Source organism: Homalodisca vitripennis, chromosome 5, assembly GCF_021130785.1.
Source record: "Homalodisca vitripennis isolate AUS2020 chromosome 5, UT_GWSS_2.1, whole genome shotgun sequence".
Taxonomy (NCBI): Eukaryota; Metazoa; Arthropoda; class Insecta; order Hemiptera; family Cicadellidae; genus Homalodisca; species Homalodisca vitripennis.
The window spans coordinates 57,183,346-57,204,314 of NC_060211.1; the positions used below are offsets into that span (position 1 = coordinate 57,183,346).

General features: G+C 32.9%; 1 protein-coding gene across 1 annotated transcript; it reads left to right on the forward strand.

The window, feature by feature from the left end:
• The first annotated feature begins 2,349 nt into the window (after positions 1–2,349).
• LOC124362245 (zinc finger protein 546-like) lies at positions 2,350–20,692 on the forward strand. The gene is made up of 4 exons (XM_046816587.1): positions 2,350–2,592; positions 8,876–10,343; positions 12,205–13,672; positions 17,960–20,692. Exons 2-4 carry the CDS (start codon positions 8,928–8,930, stop codon positions 18,001–18,003), a joined length of 2,928 nt encoding a protein of 975 aa, XP_046672543.1. The 5' UTR covers positions 2,350–2,592; positions 8,876–8,927; the 3' UTR covers positions 18,004–20,692.
• The last annotated feature ends 277 nt before the right edge of the window (positions 20,693–20,969 follow it).

Sequence of the window (20,969 nt, forward strand, 5' to 3'; positions counted from 1 at the left end):
AAGGAGATTGATAAAATTAAGCAGTTCCTGAAAGCAAAAGTGCCGTTATTGAATAGAAAAGATCTCATGACCGTGAGCGTATCTCTTAAGTTTTCAACGCTCAATCAATCGAACTCCCTTAGACATAATAGAGTAGTAATAAGAAACTCATCTACTGAATTAGAAAGGAAACGTTCCCATTCTTCTGAATCAGAAGATGGTGAAGATGCAAACAAACAAATATAATTAAACGAAAGCAAATGTCGACCTACAAATTTCCCGTTTCCTTGTATTTAAACACAAGGACGAAGAAAATAACCTGACAAATGTGAGCCCTGTCTTTGTCAATAAAGCCTTTGTTAGCGCAGGCCGCCCGCCCAAATCAGTCAAGAAACTCCGTAATGGATCCATTCTGGTTGGGGTGGCAAACCCCCAAGAGACATTACATTTTAGCAAAGGGATAGTTTTTAGCCGAGACATTGTTGTATTGTAGATAAACTAAAAGAACTAAATGATTCTCTTGGGACTGATGTGGTGAGAATCATAAGGATGAAGAATGGTGTACAGACATCTACACCAGCTCAATTTTGGAATTCCTTATGTGATCTTCTCGTCTCGGGACGGGCTTTTCATTTACTCACTCAAGACCATTTACAGCTCACTTGTAAGATCTCATCTGGGATATGCGTTGGTTGTGTGGTCTCCGCACCAGAGGAACCACTGTGAAGTCCTGGAAAGCATTCAACGCAGATTCGTTATACTGATTAGGATTCGGCTGGGTTTTACTTATTCTTCCGTCCCTGTAGATGAGGTGCATTGAGGCTTGGGATTATCCATCATTGAATCAAGAAGGAGAGATATTGATATAACTTCCCTTATCAAGATTATCAATGGATTCATTGAGTGTTCTGAGTTGCTTGGGGAAGTGGATCTGAGGGTTCCTAGAGCCACCAGATCTTCTAAACTGTTTGTTAGGAGAACCTTCCATGGCTTTTCCAGTATCTTCTCTCGTCTGCAGCACTCTGGAAACCTTGTATGCAGTCGCATTGACGTATTCAGCCTTTCCTCCCAATCCTTCAAGAGGCAACTGTGTACTCTGCCAGCGATCTGATTCATCTTTCCTGTGTACTCAATATTAATCATTACATGCACATTCCCACACAAACGCATTGCCATTGTATTTTGTTATTGTTTGGTTAATTTATTCCATTTTATATATTTATATCGGGTAAGCAAAAAAGAAAGACTGCTTTCCTGTTCTTGCTACTAGGCTATACTGTTCCCTGCCAAATGAAATGAAGATGATAGATCTTCATGTTTTTCAGGCATAAGGTTGAGTCTCAGCTGAAGTCTAATCTACTCTACTCTGTAAAAGAATATTTTGATGTCGACTGGGACAAATAAACATCAACCCGCCGCCATGTGATATTATTTTAAGTTGTAAATATCAGTGTTATCTTTTGTGCAATCAGTCTATCGGCTTAACAAGTGTGTAAATATTAGTTTTATTCGTTGAACAACTTTACTGGTCATTGATGAAAAAAAGGTTTTTCAAGTTATTCAAGGGTATAAATGCTAAGCTTACAGAATTAACTTCCTAAAAGATACCACCAGCCTCATTGTGGATTACCATCTTCAGTCAACAGTTGATAAATCGAAACGCCCTACGGTAGTCGTCTGTATAGAAATTTTGAAGGGTGTAGTTTTCTTGTGATTGGCCGAAGCCAAACCACAGGTGAGTTATAATCAATTTGGATTCTGTACCACTGATGGCTAACTTTTGTGGATTTTCACCTCTTCTCCCTTATTGAAGTTAGTATATGCGTATATATTTTAAACTAAAAAATAGTTTTTAATCTTTTTGATGGAAAGAAAACAAGTTTGTGTGCTTATACAGTGCATTTTGGCTCTCAGATCATAAACTAAATTCTACTAAATGAAAAGTATAATCTTGATTTTAACGTACATAGAGTAGATGTAAATTTTAATGGTTGCTATAAAGGGTTTTGTATTTTTTTAAATTGTTTTATAATCTATTTTATTTACTTTGTTTTATTTGTTCGTCATTTGCTTTGTGTTTGTCAATTATAATTAGCCTAAACTATCTTTTGTAAATTTGAATTTATTTATAGCCTTTGCATTATTTGCACATAAATAGGAATATTGTGATCTATATCTGCAAATATAGTAAAACATATGCATTGACAGAGCCTCTGTAAATGTTTTGTAATGGTACAAAAAATGTTGTTATTCTTATTTTGTAACGAACGGTTGCAACACTGTTTTGTATTCCTAATTTTATTATTCACTTCGTTTATTGTCGTTCTGGCTCTACCATCTTCCTTCGTATTCCACTCAGTTGTTTTCCCATTTCCCAAGCGTTATCATAGTTTCGTTGCTATCTCTCAGTTCGTGTCGATGGGTGCTCCATATTGAGTTGTTTTCAGTGTTGACCTGTTAGGTGTATTCTACTACATATTTAGCAAAATATTTGTTGAGTTCTTTGTCAATTATGAAGTTTTGGATTTGGATTAGTCACACAATTGTTTTTGATCTTGTTATATTTGAATTAAAATCAAATGTATGTATCCAGTGGCTTCTAATTAAAAATTGGTATGTTGTATATTGTATTGACATTTTAGACACAATTCTGTTAGTTGCCATTTCCTAATTTCGAATAATAATATCTTAATAGAAATTTGTATGGTTATATCTTGTAATGTATATTAAACTTGTTAATTAGCCTAAGCACAATATCTATAATTATTAGGGTAAATAATAATTGTATAGGTGATTTATATGTTAAAAATCTAGTTGCCATTTTGATTAGGTTATGGCAGATTCCTAAGTGGACAGCCTCTTTTCTTCAGGGTTTGTTTTTATCATCTTTATTTAAAATCCTTAAATTGATGTCTGTGAAGTAAATTGCTGGAGTTGGTTATTATATTATTAATAAATTCTTCTCGTGGTCCTGTAGGGCAGAACAGGTTATGCATAGACTTTTTACAACTGCATAAAATATAATCATTGGTACTTAATAGCCTATATAAAATTAAATAACTTTTGATATTTATGAATCAAAAATAAGTTAAGCTATCTAAAATTTCAATTAAAAACATAGATGTTTGAAAATAAAACAAGGAATTACGTTAAGTAATGTGCCTATAGTAACATAAACTAATAGAAAATGTAATGAAAGCATATTATCTAAGTAAGAACTAAACAAACAATAAAAATATAGGCTATGGCATATTTGTGAAGTCTTTTTCAATGGTATCTCCTCTATAGCTATGCTACCGCTATTAAAAAGTGATTGAAATGGTCCAGGCAACCATACTTTTCATAGATTTAAGTTGTCGTAGAGATGATCTGCTAGGAGATTGGTAGTAGGCCTGATGTTGCTTGAATAAGAATTCATTTTACACCATAAAAGTGAACTATTATTGTTATTTTTATAAAAAAATTGGATAATGTTTACTTTAGCCAAGTTACCTAAAACAATACACATTCACTTTTAACGATTAAAATATAATACTTATATTTCCATAAGGAATATTTAGGCGGTTACACATCATATTTTGCTTAAAAGTTATTAGTGTTTTAATATTAGGTTATATCCTAATTATTAAACTTAGTCCATCAATCTAGAAGACAGGGAGAAATTGGAGTTTCTGGGTGGGGAAGGATAACAAACTGAGCAGGGCTAAGTATAAGAGGAGCGGATTCCCTAGGAGGGTTCACTTCTGGCTGGTTTATACCTTCCATTTGAACCCACAGTGGGTATAGCAAAAACCGATGTCACTGAAATGTGGGCAACCCTATGGGTGTCCAGGAGCAGCACATCACTAACTGCAAATGTCGAGATTCTGGGGCACAAGGGCAATTCAATAGGTCTAGTCTACTGCGGGAAATGACTGTTGGGAGTTGGTGGGATTTGTTACCTAATAGTCAAAGGTTCTTGCCAGCCTAGACATAAGGGTGTGCCAACCCCTGTCTGCTTTGACTGGAGAGGCTGGTTCAGTGCTGGCTTCTTTTTTCTAGGGGACATGACTGGAGATTAGTGTCCTAAACTTTTACTCATGAATCTCAACAGGAGGCGGCCCCTAACCTTACCCATCCAAAATATCCTGTCACTTCGGAAGCAACGCAAAGGTCCTTATAGGACTAGATGGCTGTATATATATTAGATGCAATTTATAAGTTTCTTGTCCGAAGAGAACAAAAAAAGACTAGGTGATAACGGGGTTGTCAACACTCACACGAGAATTTGAGCAGGAAGTATAGTTATACCAACTGCATTTGAAGATAATAAGTTTTTCTGCACTTTATTGTTTTTCCTCATTTTGGACACAGTTTCTATCTTGATGGTGAAGTTTATTTGTTGTTTACTATTATCATATTGGGTGAAGATTATTCACCATTTTGCTTTTTTATTCTGGTTAATGTCTGTTAATGCGCAACTTCTTTGGACATTTCGGTGTTGCTTTTCCTGATTGATCAGGTGGTGGTTGTACAGTCATTTACAGAAATATTAATTTATTTCATTTATACAGTGAGTGCACTTTGAAGTAGGCTGTACTACTACTTATTGTGTCAGAATGGACAAAAAAATTGTATTGTCTTCTATTTTTTTACTTTTCAATATAATTTTAAATTGTTTGTGCTCTTCTACAGTAGAGGCCATTACCCTGCTATATGTAAATTAATATGGTTAAGTGAGTCTGTAATATTTTTAGCTCACACGCATTAGTGACCAGCCTTTTGGAATTTTGTGTACTATCTCGAGTAGGGTATAAGCTGCAATCGCATTTGTTACATTTTGCGAAATGAGCAGAGAAAATGCGACACTGTTTTGAAAAGCTTGTGTAAAATTGCAAGAAAGGACGACTATCCTCTAGAATTTTTTTCTGAAAATAAGTTTAAAGAACAGTATAGTTTTTTAATGATACTGTGAGTAAAATCATATTTGTCATTACATTTAAATTGTTGGTGTCTACTGACACCCAAACACGGCTCTGCCCCATTTAGCTAGCGTTCTTGAAGAAATATCCAACAATTACAGCATAATCTGCATTGTGGGGAATTTCAATATCAATAGTTTAACACATTCAAGAGATAACACTGGTTTATGTGACCTGCTTTTAAATCTGGAGATTTGAAGAATACCACTGCCATCATCCAGAATAACTAGCATCTCTGTCATTTCCATTTATTTGGTATACACAGACCTAAAACAATATGAACTGAGTATTCAAGTAGGCCTAACCAATAAAGGCATCTCTGATCTTACGGGCAGCTTTGTTTCTTAATAGTTCCATCATATATAAAAAATTCTATTACTTTAACTCAAAGGCACTCAAATGAGGACAACCGTTTGGATTTGAAAAGCCATCTTATGCTTCAATCTTGGTATCTACCAAGGAAATAGTGCAGAGAATGGATACTCTAATTTTATTGATATTTTCACAACTGCACTGGACAATGCCTGCCCTCTAAACACATCTCAAAATAAATCAAACAGAACCAAGTTACACATTAATTACCATCCAGAAACTAATGAGCTCAGAAAGAACATCATTGAGGTATAAGAGGTTTTCCAATCAACTAAAAAAGAAGAAGACAAATTTATTTCCTATCAAAGAAGAGAGGATTACGATCTGAAGCTGAACACTTTAAGACATGAGGCATATGAACTTAGATTGCTAGATTTGAAAATAAATCAAAAGCCATCTGGAACATTATAACAGTGAGAGATTTTCCTCAAGCGCAGTCCCAGTTTGTACATGGTAGATATGAAAGTTGCAGGAGAAATTGTTAGTGATCTTATCAAAGTGAATATTTTAATACTTTTTTTACAACTTGTAACCTGCGGTTACAAATAATAATGCCGATATATAAATTTATACAACAATTCGCCTTGACATCGTGTCCCTTCAGGACTGGAAGACTTATTGCTGGCCAAATACTTATTTATTAGTTCGAAAAATAGTTAATTCTACTCCAGAGCTGTTTCCTTAAACTAAATTTCTAATTAAAATCACACCCAGCTTTAATGAGGACCTACGAATAATTGAGAATAATAATCATCGTGTAACTAATTTAGTGCTGGTTGATTCCTGCTGATTCCACATGGCCTGCTAATTTTGAACTGAATAATTGTCAACTACATTGTTAAAACTAATTTTTCCCTCCTAACACCTCACCCCCGGGACTCTACCCCTAATTAAAGTGAATTAGAACATGGTATTAATAAGTTACTACAATCTTAAACTAAGGTACTCATCTGTCCGCGGTCTGCACGCCTCAAGAGCTTGTCCCCAATTCCTGACTTTATCGCTATAACCCCCCGCCCTTCCTACGTCACTCGTGACGTCATTTGTACCTTGTCCCTTTTGGACTTACCGTGGCTCCGCCACAACTGCAGGTGAGAAAATATTACACCAGACTAACATCTAAAAAACAAATTATACTCAAATGAATAATTCATTCCAAGGGGAAGCTCTTACATACTAGCAACTTACATGATATGAAGAGGTCATAAATGTGGTTTCTTCCCTAAAATCAACAAATTCTACTGGGATTTATGATATGAACTCTAAAATTGTAAAATTTTGCATTAATGAAATTATTAAACCCCTCACCGACATTATTAATAAATGTCTGTCCCAGGGAACTTTTCCATCTAAAACATGACAAATTTATCATCTCTATTATCAAGAAAGTAAACAGGTGGTAAAAAACTAAATCGCCATATCCTTTGTTCTGACTATTTCCAAAAGTATTTAAAAATTAGTATTTATTAGGCTCACGGATTCATTTAAACTTCAACATCTTACCTACAAGACAACATGGGTTTTTATCTGGAAAATCAACTAAAAGTGCACTTATTGACCTACTTGGAAAGATAATTGTCAACCTTGAAGAGGGAAAAAATGTTTTAAGTGGCTTTCTTTACTTCAGCAAAGCCTTTGACTTTGTGGATTTGAGAGAAATGAACTAATTTGATTTCAAAGTTATCTTACAGGGAGGAAACAAATAATTGAAATAAAACAAGTACAGAATGGGACTGAAAGAATTGTAGAATAAAAAAATACGAATGATCAAAAGAGGTGTCTCACAGTGTTCCATATTGGACTCAGTTTTGCTTGTACTATTTACTCAATTCTTCCAAATTATGTCAAAATTGATGCTATCCTATCATGTATGCTGATCATACTGTCCTGTTCACTAGCAGTAACTCCACTTAGCTCTTGGACATTAACACATACATCACGGTGAGTATGGCACAACAGTATTGTAACAACAATGGTCTTCTTTTTAACTCCTCCAAGACAAAACTTTTAGTATTAGGAAAGCTAAAATGTGAAATTACAGAGCCTTCAGTTCAGATCTACAACAAATTGAAGCAACCAAGCATCTAGGTGTAATATTGGATGAACATCTTTTTTTAAAGCTTCACATCAACAATCTGTGTTCTAAACTCAGATCTGCTATTTTTATATTGAAAAGAATAAAATTTTAAGCATACCAACAGCTAAAAAATGGAATATTATGCCCTCTTTGAATCCCATATTTGTTATAGAATAATCCACTAATCAATTGATAATGTTGAAAAAGTCTTTGTTATACAAAAACACGCTGTGGGGTTCCTGACTGGACGTTAACCTAAAGATATCTGCCAAGATGCCTTTAAGACACATGGCGTTCTCACTGTAGTATCTATTTATAACATTGAAGTCATCATACATAACAATGACTTCTCCTTACCGATGCTTCCACAAGACTTTAAAAATTGTGATTCCAAAACCCTAAAAAAGCGACTATGCATTTGACTTAGAGATAAATCAATCCACACCATTCAAGAGTTTCAAATTGCAAAAAATGCTTACCCGGAAATAAATTACATATATTTTAACCAACTTCAGTTTTTTTTTATGTAATTATTAAAATATTGTAAACTATCATGATCATATTGTAGTCAATAGTCAATAGTCAAACGTCTTTATTCATGAATCATGTACATTGGTGGTACAGTGAATAGTGTCAAAATAAAACTAAAACACAATACCATAAACCTAAAACAAAAAATAATACATACTACATACAGAAATGTTGTGTAACTACAGCTAACTATGGGAGGTGGAAAACTCATCTAATGAATAAACTGATAAATTTATTATATATTCTTTGAGCATTTTCTTAAATTTGGAATTTTGACCAATCATTCTCTTTTTTTAATATTTTCAGGAACATATTTTTAAAATGTGTTACCTGCATATGAGGGCTTTTTCTCGAAAAATTTTAACCTGTGAGGCTGAACTATCTCATTTCTCCTCCTAAAATTATAAGAGTGGGATAATGGTATTGATTTTGCCTCTAGTTCTTGTTTTTTGGCAATAAGAATTGTTTCAAATATATATTGACCAAAATTGTAATTATCGGACACCTATTCATATTGAATACAGATTTCTGACTACAAACTAGGCTACTTTTTCCAGCTGCTCAGATGATGCAAACAGAATAATAGCTGATAAACAATTATGTAACCAAATAAGTCACAAGCTAAAATTAAATGAAATACCAATAAATATAAACTAGAACTTGGTCTTTAATTTGATATGCCATTTAAAGGTATGTGACTAGTAACAAAGATGATGCACTGATTCTAATTGGTGAATTCCAACTGACCAAAATTGGTCAGTTGACGGTCCTGTGGTTAATATTTTGGGTTATACTAGCATTTACTCAATTTATTGATGGTACAACACAAAATTTTTACAGAAAAGTTTTAATTATTTTGTAACAGTTAAGCTTGTTTGTTATTTATCTGTCAATTATTTTAATTTGTGAATTAATATCTTTTACACACTTTTATATTTATATATATTTTTTTCAGAATGTGAGGGACCATAAGCAAGTAAACTCCTGGTGCTGAAGTGAGAGCCTTGATGATGGAGGGCCACAACTCTGAACAGATGTGTCCTGTGTGCACACTGTACCTGCGACCAGGCATGGCACTCTCTGATCATCTGTTTACACATCCCAAAGACCAGGTGATAGAGGCTCTGGTGCGCCAAGTTAATAGTGGGGGTCAGATGTTGAGCGGAACCGCCACCATCAACACCAACAGTCAGTTCACTGCCATCACATACCGACAGTTTCAGACACTGACCACTAATGTGCCGGAGCCCAGCATCCCTATGATGCTCAACCCTTGCCTTGTCACACAACCCAATAGTCCCTTCACATCTGGAGTGATCAGATCTTCAGTGCCGCTCCTCTCGTACCCTTACTATCCACAACACTCACAGGAGCAGGAGCGAGTGGTAGAAAACAACACTCAGTGTTCATATTCATTTGCTACCCAAACGACACAGACGACTCAGACAAATTTACCCTTTGTGACACAACATTCACCTTTCAACGAAGCGGAGTGCGAGGAAGTGCAAGAGATTGATAATTCAACTGAAAACTATCAGCCTACTGAAGATCCTTTTCTGAACGAAAGAATAGAAGATAGAATCGACCCTCCAAAAGATGAATTTGGTAGTACAAACTTATCTAATATTCAAGAGTCTAGAGAAGAAATATTTGTAAACAAAATCAGTGATGTTCACAAATCCAGTGAAGATTCACTTATTGAAACTATTCATAATCAGACAGAAGATCCTTTTAATGATGAAAACATAGAAGATATTCAAGAAACTACAATTGATCCATTTGTTGATAACAGAATAGTAATTGAAAAAGAAAAACAGCTTGATAGAAGAGGGAATGGTTCAACTCAAGTAAAACATATAGATGATAATTTAATAGAAACCTCTCACAATTTAGGAACAGTAATATCCAATACCCACCGTTTGATAGCCAACGATCCATCGTTAGATTATGACCAGGATCTGCAACCCGATGACATGGACTATAATGACCATGCTTATGGCAACCTCAGTCCTAATAACAATTTAGGGTCCCCAGTTTCTGATGTCAGCAACTGGAGTGCAAGTTCAAATATCAGGGTCAGGAGAGACCTCAGCAACTTGGATGAACAAGGGAATAATCACATCCTTTATGTACAACCCAATTCTAATGCTGCAGAATACGTAACATCCGACCCATATGATGACGGGATGGAGCATCATACATCAGATGCTCAGCTGACTAACTTGGATGAGATGAATTATTCGGTGGTATTAAACTATGGGGATGGTCACCAACGAGTCAGTTTGAATATGGAAGATAAGGAAGACAACTCTGTGCATAGTACCCCTCTTAACATTCACAGTGATGAGCTGATGCCTCCCAGAGGTGAACTGTCTGGTCAAGAGAGTCTCGGAGCTACAGAAAACTCAGTTTGGGAGATACAGGTTAGCCAAACATTTTTATTGCTTACAATTTATTATTGATAATGAACAGTTTAAAAGATAAAAATATTTTACAGCCTTCGTTAAATGCAATGGAATAACTTAATATCTTGAAAACTGCTATCTGTTTTTATAGTAAATATAAGCAAAAGAAACCAACACCGACTCTTGTGGGACCACCTATTTTCGTAGTTTTTATTTCAGGTTGGCTCCGTCATGTAACAATTTCCCATCTATCCTTTATATATGTTACTATTAAACTAAGATCCTTTCCTTTCACACTGTTGCATTTTTCAAATGAATGTGTCAAAGTGGAAATAAAATAGCTTGATGCATCGATATTTAAAAAATAATTTAACCAATTGGAGGAAACAAGTTTTCTCTCAAATTTAGAATAGATTATTTATTCAAAGATCTTATTGTTCTAAAATAGATATTATTAAAATCTCTTTAAATAACTAAATTATAAAAAAACAGCATGCACACCAGCATGATCATATAAATGAGGACCAATGACTTTACAGTCTACATTACCACTTGACAGACAAGTAAGAATGTTGTCTAAACAAGGATCTAACCTTGTGAGGTCATTATTCAGGCAGTACAAATTATATGATCTTAATACATCTAAAAAGTTGTTAGTGCTTTCAATATATTTACATTATAATCACCTGATATTACATAATGTGATTTGTTATACTTTTTGTTTACAAATTTAATAAAATTTTCAAAATAAGCTAAAATGATATTAAAGTCTGAATCCGGTGTACAATATATTGTTGCAACTACTACATTCAAATTTGACAGGTAAATTTCTGTAATTTCAAAAACTATATCTAAACTCAACTTGAAATTCAGTTTTCTTTTTGATAGACACAATAATCACCCCCTACCAGAGGAGGCTACCTACAGTAACTACTGGCTAAGTTATAACCTAATGGAATGTACAGTTAAGTTCTTGTGCATCCAGGCAATTTCCATTCAATGTTACAATATTGAAATCATAGTCATTTAATCAAGTATTTGAAGAGTTTAATTTATTCCTAACCGATTCAATATTAAAGAAATCTCATATGGATCGTTGTTCTTTGGAGGTTGATGAGGAAGATTGGTGTCTTGGAACAGTTGGATTAGGAGTTTTCTGACAGTTGGAAAACAGGTTCTAATAGTTGTTCATCTCTCTTGAACTCAAATTTTGCACAGAAAAAGTGTCTTTGAAGTTCTTTACTGCTATGCGTATCTTCTTATTTTCAGCTTTTTATTCTCATATCTGTTCAAATGTATTCCATGGCGAATATGTAGTTTTCTTTATGCTTGACTAGTTTCCACAAGTGTGACATTTAAGAAGTTTTGACTTAGAGCTTTCAACTTTACGTCTGTTTCATTAACTGCTTTATTTACACATTGCCAGTCCACTAGATCATACTCTTTGATAAATCTACAAGTATTACATGTTGACAAAAATATATTACACTTTACATTGTCAACAGTGCCAAAAATTTTGGCAAATTCAAGATTAGTGGCTGCAGCTGACCTGTTCTTTCCATAAAATTGGTACCACTAATTTTATCTCATAAAAAGCAGATAAAATACATTTTATAGACACAGACTAGTTACATACCTACAACTGGAATTGTTGTTTACAAATTATGTTTAGAATCGACGCCCACACAAATGATAGTAGTATAAGAAAAACCGCTCTTAACTTTTAAAGAGCTATTTGTAAATAATTATACTTAATAACTTTTTTTTATATGCTGTAGTTACATTTTCCATTTCATCATGTTAAAACAAAATCAAATAAATACCAAAGATTGATTTGTGATTTGTTTGAAATTGTTATTATATCTTGTATTTTGTACAGGATCATGGAGAAACGTCGTATCCTCTTCTGGAAAAGGAGCGCTGGCAGATGATGAGTTCTGTACAACAGGAAGAATTGAGTGAGAGCTATTCGAGTGAGGTAGTCTTGGCTGAACGTAACCACAGAGTGCAGTGTATGGAGTGTGATATGAAGTTCACTTGTATCAGGGAACGGAGGATTCATGTTCAAACAGTACACAAGACACCTTCTCACACACAAGTGAAAGTGGAGGAAGAGATACAGAACCGAGCGAACCGGTACAACAAACTGGGGAAGGCTCAGATAATCAAAGTCAAGCAAGAGAGAGGGCTCAACATCAAGACGGAAGCCACTGTCAAGACTTGTGCTGACTGTGGTCTCGAGTTGCAGTCCTTGAAGCAGTTGCGAATACACAGGAAGGAATTCCATGAAATGAAGAGGAAGTGTGATACTTGTGGAGCTGTGTTTATAGACAATATGTCGTACAAGGAGCACATTGCCAATGTGCATCCAATAGAGTGCAATGTGTGTGGTAAGCTTTTCCCCACCAAAGTGGCAGCAAATGCTCACGCCAAAAATCATTTGAAATATAAACCTTATCAGTGTACTTTGTGTGATAAATCTTTTATTTCGCGAAACAAACTTAGCGATCACAGTAACGTTCACTCAGGTGAAACTCCTTATAAGTGTCCAATGTGTGATCAGACTTTTAGGCATAACTCTAATTTGATCCAACACAAAAAGTTTTTCCATCTCAAAATCAAGAAAAAAATTAAAGATTACTTTTGCCACTGTGGTGAAATCTTTCATTCAATCAAAAAACTACAATGGCACAAAGAAATTCATGATAGCAAACCAAAACAGTGCATGTATTGCAGTGAACGATATATTCACACCACCAGTCTGACAAGACATATACGACATGCGCACGACAGTACGTATCTGCCAAAGGCCACACGATCTCTCAACGTGCTCTGTCCCGTTTGTAAAATAACTTGTATCCGATCCTCATTGGCGCAGCACATGAAAATTCATACCGGCGACAAGCCCTTCACTTGTAATGTATGCTCTAAGGAGTTTAACACAAATTGGAATCTACAAATGCACAAGTGGACTCATGCGTCACGTAACAGTAAACCATTCAAGTGCAAGCAGTGCAAGTGCGCATTCTACATGCAGAGCAGTTACCAGGCACATCTCCGGTCACATCGGAACATCCGGCCGTACACGTGCAACTACTGTGGACAACAGTTTATCCGCAAGTACAACTGTGTGCGACATGTCAAGGAGCATGAGATGAACAAGTCCTACTGTTGTGCTGTTTGTAACAAGACGTTCCACCGTAGTTATTATTTGACAGAACATATGAGAACTCACACCGGTGTTAAACCGTACACGTGTCATATATGTTCAAAAACATCCAGCACCAAATCTAACCATAATAAACACGTAAGGACTCACCATGCTCGTGAACCTGTCAATACTGAAGGTTAGTTTAGAGCTAGAAGAGAAATTTAATGTGATCCTGTTATAGATAATGTTACTCAGACTTAATATGTTATGTATTTACAGTGATAATTGAAAAATCATATTTCTTTAAATGTACACACAGATAAAATTGTATCTGTATATCGAAAAAATGTGATTGTTCTATTTTACTGGGAATACCCAAAATTGCAACCAAATTATTATTTAGTTGCACATCGCAAACAGTTAAAAATTATTTGCCTATTTATACTGTTGTTATTCTTTTTGTCAGTATAATGTGTTATACATTGTTTTTCATTTATATTCTATGAGAATGATTTATTTTTAAGTACTGTTATGTTTTTAAATTTAAATGTTTTATTCAGTTGTTCCTCTAAATAAAAATGTTATAAATGTCTCTTATAATTTTAATGTTTTTGTCTTTCATTTTCATAATGTAGGCTAAACGTAAAATATTCAAATTGTTGTTCAGTTACAATTTTTGTTAGCAAAATCCTTTATTCTTTTCTTTATTAACATACTGAACCATGCTTGTGAACAGTAAGACTGATCAATAATTGTGAACTGTGAATCAACTGTAACTTTGTAAAATGAGACAGGTTTTAGCTTGAATAACTTTATATTAATTGGAAATACTTCATAATTTTCATTTAAAAATATAAATGCATAATTGTTTTACAAAAATGAAATAATGAATTGTCCTATAGTGAGTAGGAATCCATCTCTGTTAAGTGATATGTGCGTAAATTATTTTTAAGAAATCTACTATTATTCTTCTAGTCATGATGCATGTTGGTACAAAGTTTTAAGTATGTGCCCTTCTCACGTATTTGTTTCAAGACATTGATTGTCATAATATATTACAATTCTATTTATTTAAGTCAATACTCAATTTTCTTTATTAGCAGACATGTTTTTTGAGCAATGTAAAGGTTGTAGTCAAGACATTACACTAACTATTCAATAATTTTAAATATATTTCATAAAACAGTACAACATCTCAAGATGGTATCTTTGTTGTTGAAAGGTCTTGTGAAATAAATTTAAAATTACTAGAAAAATTGTCTAGTTTTTCTACTACAATATTGATTGCCAATAAGTAAGAGCTCCCACTTCAATGAAAAGCAAAGTTGTTATAAAAATGTGTTTACCTGAGGACTGTATTTAAGGTTATTATAATACACCTATGTGTTGTATAATTTTGGAATTAAAATTATTTTGTTAAAAAATGTGGTATGTTTCTAGATTAAAAAGAGGAATTGTACAATTTATACATATAGAAATAACTTAAATAGTGCAATTTTTGTTGTTATTCTCTTCTCAGTCAAGTATTCATCAGTATGAAATTGACAGCAGTGTTCTCTTTTTAACAGTTAATTCAGGGACTGTCTTGTTAAGATTGTTTAACTGTAAAATAACGGTTTTTATAAAATGTAACTTATAAAAAATATATAAAATTTAAAATTGTTTAAACAAATTTTCGTAATAATTAAAATCCTTAAAAATGAAAGTATATAACATACTGATTAATAGCAATGACAAGTAGAATTATGTAACTTTTACTACTGATGTAGCCTATGACTAATTCAAACAAACCATTTAGTTTATTTTGGATGTTATTTAATTAAATATTGTATCATAAAAAATATTGTGAATGTGTGCACCTGAGGTGCTTGAAATTGGCCTTTATCGTTGTAACAGGTCTGTTTTGAATTGATGAAGGGTATAATAATACTTATTAGGTATAAACCCATTGATACTGTATTTTTTCTACATAGAATGTAGGAAATGGGATGTTATAATGAACATATATTAGAAAGCAAGGCTAATATAATGTATCAAGTTTAGATATATTCATACTTTCAATGAGAATACTGAAATTAAAAAAAAAAAAAAACAGGATTATCTCTGTGATAGTTTGGATGTTTGTGCTTTGGTCATGCAAAAGCTACTGTCTACGATTGTGTTGAAATTTTACATTAATATAAAAATAATATTTACTTAAAATATGGCTACTTCCGTTTCAAAATTATCATATTACCAGTTCATCTTAAGTGCTTTGACTAAGAAAGCTGAGGACTTTGACACTTGGATTCCTCCACACTGGCCTAAAATTAAAGTGTTACAGAAATCAGATATATGAGAGCCATCCAGAAAATTACAGACCTTTTTGAATGGTGCAGCAGTGGATGGGGCTACAGCCACCATCTTGGTGTCAAAACATTCTGGCGTGTTCAGTACACATCAATCTGTAGTCGCGTGCAGTCTGTATCTCTTTAACTTTTCTCACTGTGATTAATTAAAATGTGGGCTGCAATTGAAAATCCCGCTACTTTTGAAGTGCGTTCAGTGATAAGGTTGGCAAAAAAACCATAAACCAATTGAAATCTAACGCAAAAAAAATGACTGCACCAATGTTTATGACGATAGTCAGCCTAGCCTAGTGACTAAAGATTTGATGTTGAAAATCAGTGACAAAGTTCGTGGAAATCGCCATTTCACAATGACTGAACTCTCGGAATATTTCCCACAAATTTAACAAAGATTACTTCATGAGATTGATTTAGGGAAGCTTGGATACCACAAATTTTGTGCCAGGTGGGTTCCAAAAATCCTTACGGAAGATCACAAAACATCGTTAACTTTCCTTGATGAATGTTAACAAACTTCTTGATCGTATCGTTACTGCAGATGAAAAATGGGTAAAGCATATCAATTGTGATACAAAAATGCAGTCTATGGAATGGGGCCATATACATTCTCCATGGGATGGAAAGACCAAGAAAATGCCTCCAAACTTTTTCAGCAAGAAAGATTATCGCAACTGTTTTTTGGGATGCTAAGGGTGTGATTCTCTGGTTGATTTCCTTGAATGAGGGTCAATAATCAAAGCAGGGAGGTACTGTGAAACATTGCAGAATCTGTGGCGAGCAATACAAAACAAGCATTGGGGAAAATTGAGCTCAAAAATGTTGTTTTCCCACGTCTATGCGCATCCCCATACAGCCAATCGTACACAATAAGATTTGGAGATTTTGATTGGGAAGTGTTTGATAATCCACCTTAAAAGCCAGATCTGGTACCAAGTGACTACCACCTCTTTCCAGCAATGAAGATCTGGCTCGCAATGTAGCGCTTTGATAGTGACGCTGAACTTCACGCTAGCGTTAATCAGTGGTTAAGATCTCAATTTCAACAAAACTGGAATCGAGAAATGTGTGTCACATTATGATAAATGTCTCAATTTGAACAGGAATTACGTTGAAAAATAGCATAAGAGTGTAGCTTTTAAATGTATATAATAAAATGTTCCTATTTCAGTTGCTTAATTTTTTTATTTCAAAACGTCTGTTACTTTCTAGATAGCCCTTGTACAATGCTGCACAGATGTTTTGAGTTAATTTATTGGTTTTTATAAAAACTCATTTTTAAACACTAGGGCTCCGAATTACTGCTCTCTTTAATATTTTAAGTTCAATTTTAAAGTGGATCAGAAGATTGGAGTATTTTTCAGAAACCATCACTTATCTTAAGAATATGTTTGATATTTAATTTTAAAATAATATACCTGACTTCTCTGTTTTTCAGGCAATCACAAGTGAAGTCATGGGTAACTGCTAGTTAATAATAAATTAACTAAATATTATTTGTTAAAATAATTTAAAAATCACGCATTTGTTGATAAATGTTGGAATGGTGATACAAAGAAAACATCACTTAATTTTAGGGCCTAAAATACAAAATTAATGCATTAAATAATTAGTGCATTTAATAATTGATTGTTTACTCTAGAAGTTGACCTATGAGATATTAGTGGAAATTCTAAAATATTATGTACTATTAAGAGAATTTGCTTAAATATTATTAATCACAATTGTTTTTATCAATTTTGTGAAATTTTATTTGACATATTTTTACAGAAGGAGAACAATGCTATTACATTCTGACGGCTAATGCAATATTATGGACCTAAATAAATTTTTACTTTGTAGCGGAATAGGTGTACCTAAGTTTTACAAGTTTACTATTTCTAAAAAAAAATCATTTAAAGTTAGAACTAGGCAAATCCAATTTTCAGCCTCTATATAAAATCAATCAATACAGTAGTTCTTAGCAGATGTCCGTCTCTTGGATTTTTCCAAATCCTTCTTCTGATTCGCTTTTAATTTTGTTCCTTGTCACATTTAAAATTCATTGACTGAAAATTCAATTTTTCTTTCATTAAAATATTTAACTGCATCTGTTACTTCTAATGTAAGTGTTGCAAGTTCTACAAACTCTGTTCCAGGTGCACTGGTTGACACATACATCAAGGGTTCTTTTTTCCGTTAAAGCAATGCTTCAATAACTCTTCATGTGAAAGGACTTTGTAGATGGACTTGATAGCAACTGGTTCAGAGATTTGGTATGTTATGGCTATCATGGGCGATTGCTTTATTGAATGTGCACCATCTAAATGAGCCAATTAATAAAAGGTGACCCTCACAGCAGCATGAAAAAAACAATCTCAACCAATTTTTTTATATTGTTACCACACAATGACCTAAAATAACTATATAATAGAAATATGTATTTAAAATCAAGAAAAAAGAATATTTTGGGTAAAGGAAAAAATGAAATTTTTGACCAAAACTATTGACTACCCTGTAACAAAATTGCAAATTTTCTTGTGAGAATTTGTAGGTCATTTGGTTTGTACCTACATTCTTATTTTATTTCCTTAAAAGTGGCAGAGTTTATTTAAAAGAATAAGTGAAGAGGTCTTTGCTGTTCCTCCCCATTTAAATTATTACTAAGAGGCACAGTTCCCAGGATTAATTTTTTAGTGCAAAAAAAATACATATATGTGGACACTAAATAGATTTTTAATCTGTTATTAATGTCTCTTTATTTTATCTGATGTTAAAAATAGACTAACCTTGAATCTGGCTTTGAAGTTCCTGTAATGTCAGGCACTATTTTGCTAATTGTACTAATCACCATTCAAACAAGCTATGTAGAATGTTTATTATTGAAGAAGTAAAGTATATACTAGCCTATATTTTCTTTTTTAGTACATTGCAAGGAACATTTATATGCAGTTGGATCTATTTTTGTATCCCCAAAATTGTTTTATGTAAAACAAAAAATATTCCACTTTTTGAAAATGATTTAAATATTTTTATTTAGATAGTAAAATTTTTTGGGTTCACAAAAATCCACATATATTCACATTTAAAAATTCTTCAACACTTCCAATATGCTTATTATATTTTTAAACTTTCACTATTATATACTACTTGATAGCAAATTTCGTGATGAATAGTTTAATGTTACTAGATACAATCACAAGTCTATAATAAAATTTTTTTTAATACTAATACCTAGTCAAAACTAGTTGTTTGACATTACAAAAATGCTGTTAACCATGTTTGCAATGGATGTCTTTCTTCAGATAATAGAGTAACAAAAAGATGTTTGAAGAAAATGGTCTTGTTGAGGAAGAAATTTTGAATGCAGTGGTGTAGCATAAATTTTTCCCAAATGGAACTTTCTGCATAAAAAGTAGGAGAAAAAGTCCCGTTATTTTTTGTATTCTGTGGACGTGGGTGAGCAGAAAGGGCAAACAAACGTTTTTTGTTGCCAACTTTATAAATTCACTGAATATTTATTAAGCATTATGATTTAATATCAAATACAACAAATTAAACTGTAAAACATTCCAATTAATTAATCTGGTGTATAATTTGTCCTTCCTAAAGCTGATTTTCAATAGCAAAAGTTTGATTTAAAAGATGACTGTAAAAACGACTAGTCATTTGACAGATCCAGGGTTAAGGAATTACAAATTTTTAATAGATTATAAACATATACTAATGTCAGAAATACAATTCAATGATGATTACTTTTTTTAAAATTAAGTAATATATTTTAATAAGAAGCTGGTAGAGTGTGTATACTAATGTGTTGATTTTTAAGTAAGTGGTTTCAGTTATTTAAGAAAACATCCCAGAAGTGTTCACAAAAGTATGCTTAGTTAAAATGTATTATTGAACATCTTTAGAAAAATATATTTCATTTTAAAAAGTTATACAAGGTATAAATAATACAGGTAGATGCCAGTCCTGTTGAAACCAATGTGAAAGAAAATGGACACACAGTATTAGCTCATTCAAGTCATAGTATCCTATCGGCCAGGATATACCTTGCCATGATTCTCAAGAAGTCTCATCTGGTTAGGTGTTACAAAAGGTACATCCCAAAAGGTCAAGTTCAAAAAGGTTAGTTTTATAATGAAAATCCCATATAGCACATAAAAAACTAAACCATTCACACGGCAGCATTACGGTTATAACATTGATTGATTATAACAATATATATGCTCAGTTTCATGGCCACAAGTTTTCTCAGTTCAAAGGTCAATTTATATTAAAAATGCAGCAACACATAAATGTTATTATGACATATTTTATGTATTACTAATTACTGTTAATTAATTTTTGTAGAAAAATATCATCCTGGTTATAATCATGTTGATTAAAAATTGAAAATGTGTACTTTTTTCATTGTATTTTCTAATGTTGTTACTGGAAATTTTTACCATATAAAATCATAAAATGGAAATTTCTGTCAATAACCAAAATTGCATGGTTGTCATCCCATCAAGAGATTTGAGCTAACATAGTATATTACCCATAGTAAAACAACTAGTCATTAATAGATAAGTATTTATTCTGTTGGAAACATTTGTAATACGTAATAGTTCAATCCTTTTCACCTTAGGCCTTGAGTTTTTATTTATGTTATTAATTATTATAAGTTTTTAGTTTTAATTTCTCTTGTTGAACAAGCCATAAAATTAATATGGATTTACTGTACATAATTGTAAAATTAGTAACATTATGGAACTTAAAATCATACAGAAGTGTATTTATTTCACAATGTGATCCAGCTTTACTATATTTATTAAATGGTAACTGTTCCATGTGCAGGATTTATATTCGTACTATTAAGTGTAATAAACCAACCTCTTTATTATAAATATTGTTCACTTTCTTTCATTTTCCTTAGTGTGTACAATTTTTAATACATTTACCTACCAGCTGACAATCATGATTTTTCAGAATGACATAATCAGTAAAAATTAGACCTCTTGTTCTTGGTAGTATAACATCAGTTTTCAGTAGAATGCATTATAACTGAGATTACAGTACAATTTGAAACTCTGAAATTACTATCTTAAAACCTTAAGAAAGGTTTACAAAAATATTGTATTACCTGATGTTTTCAGAATACTTTGAGTTCCTGCCTTTTGTAAC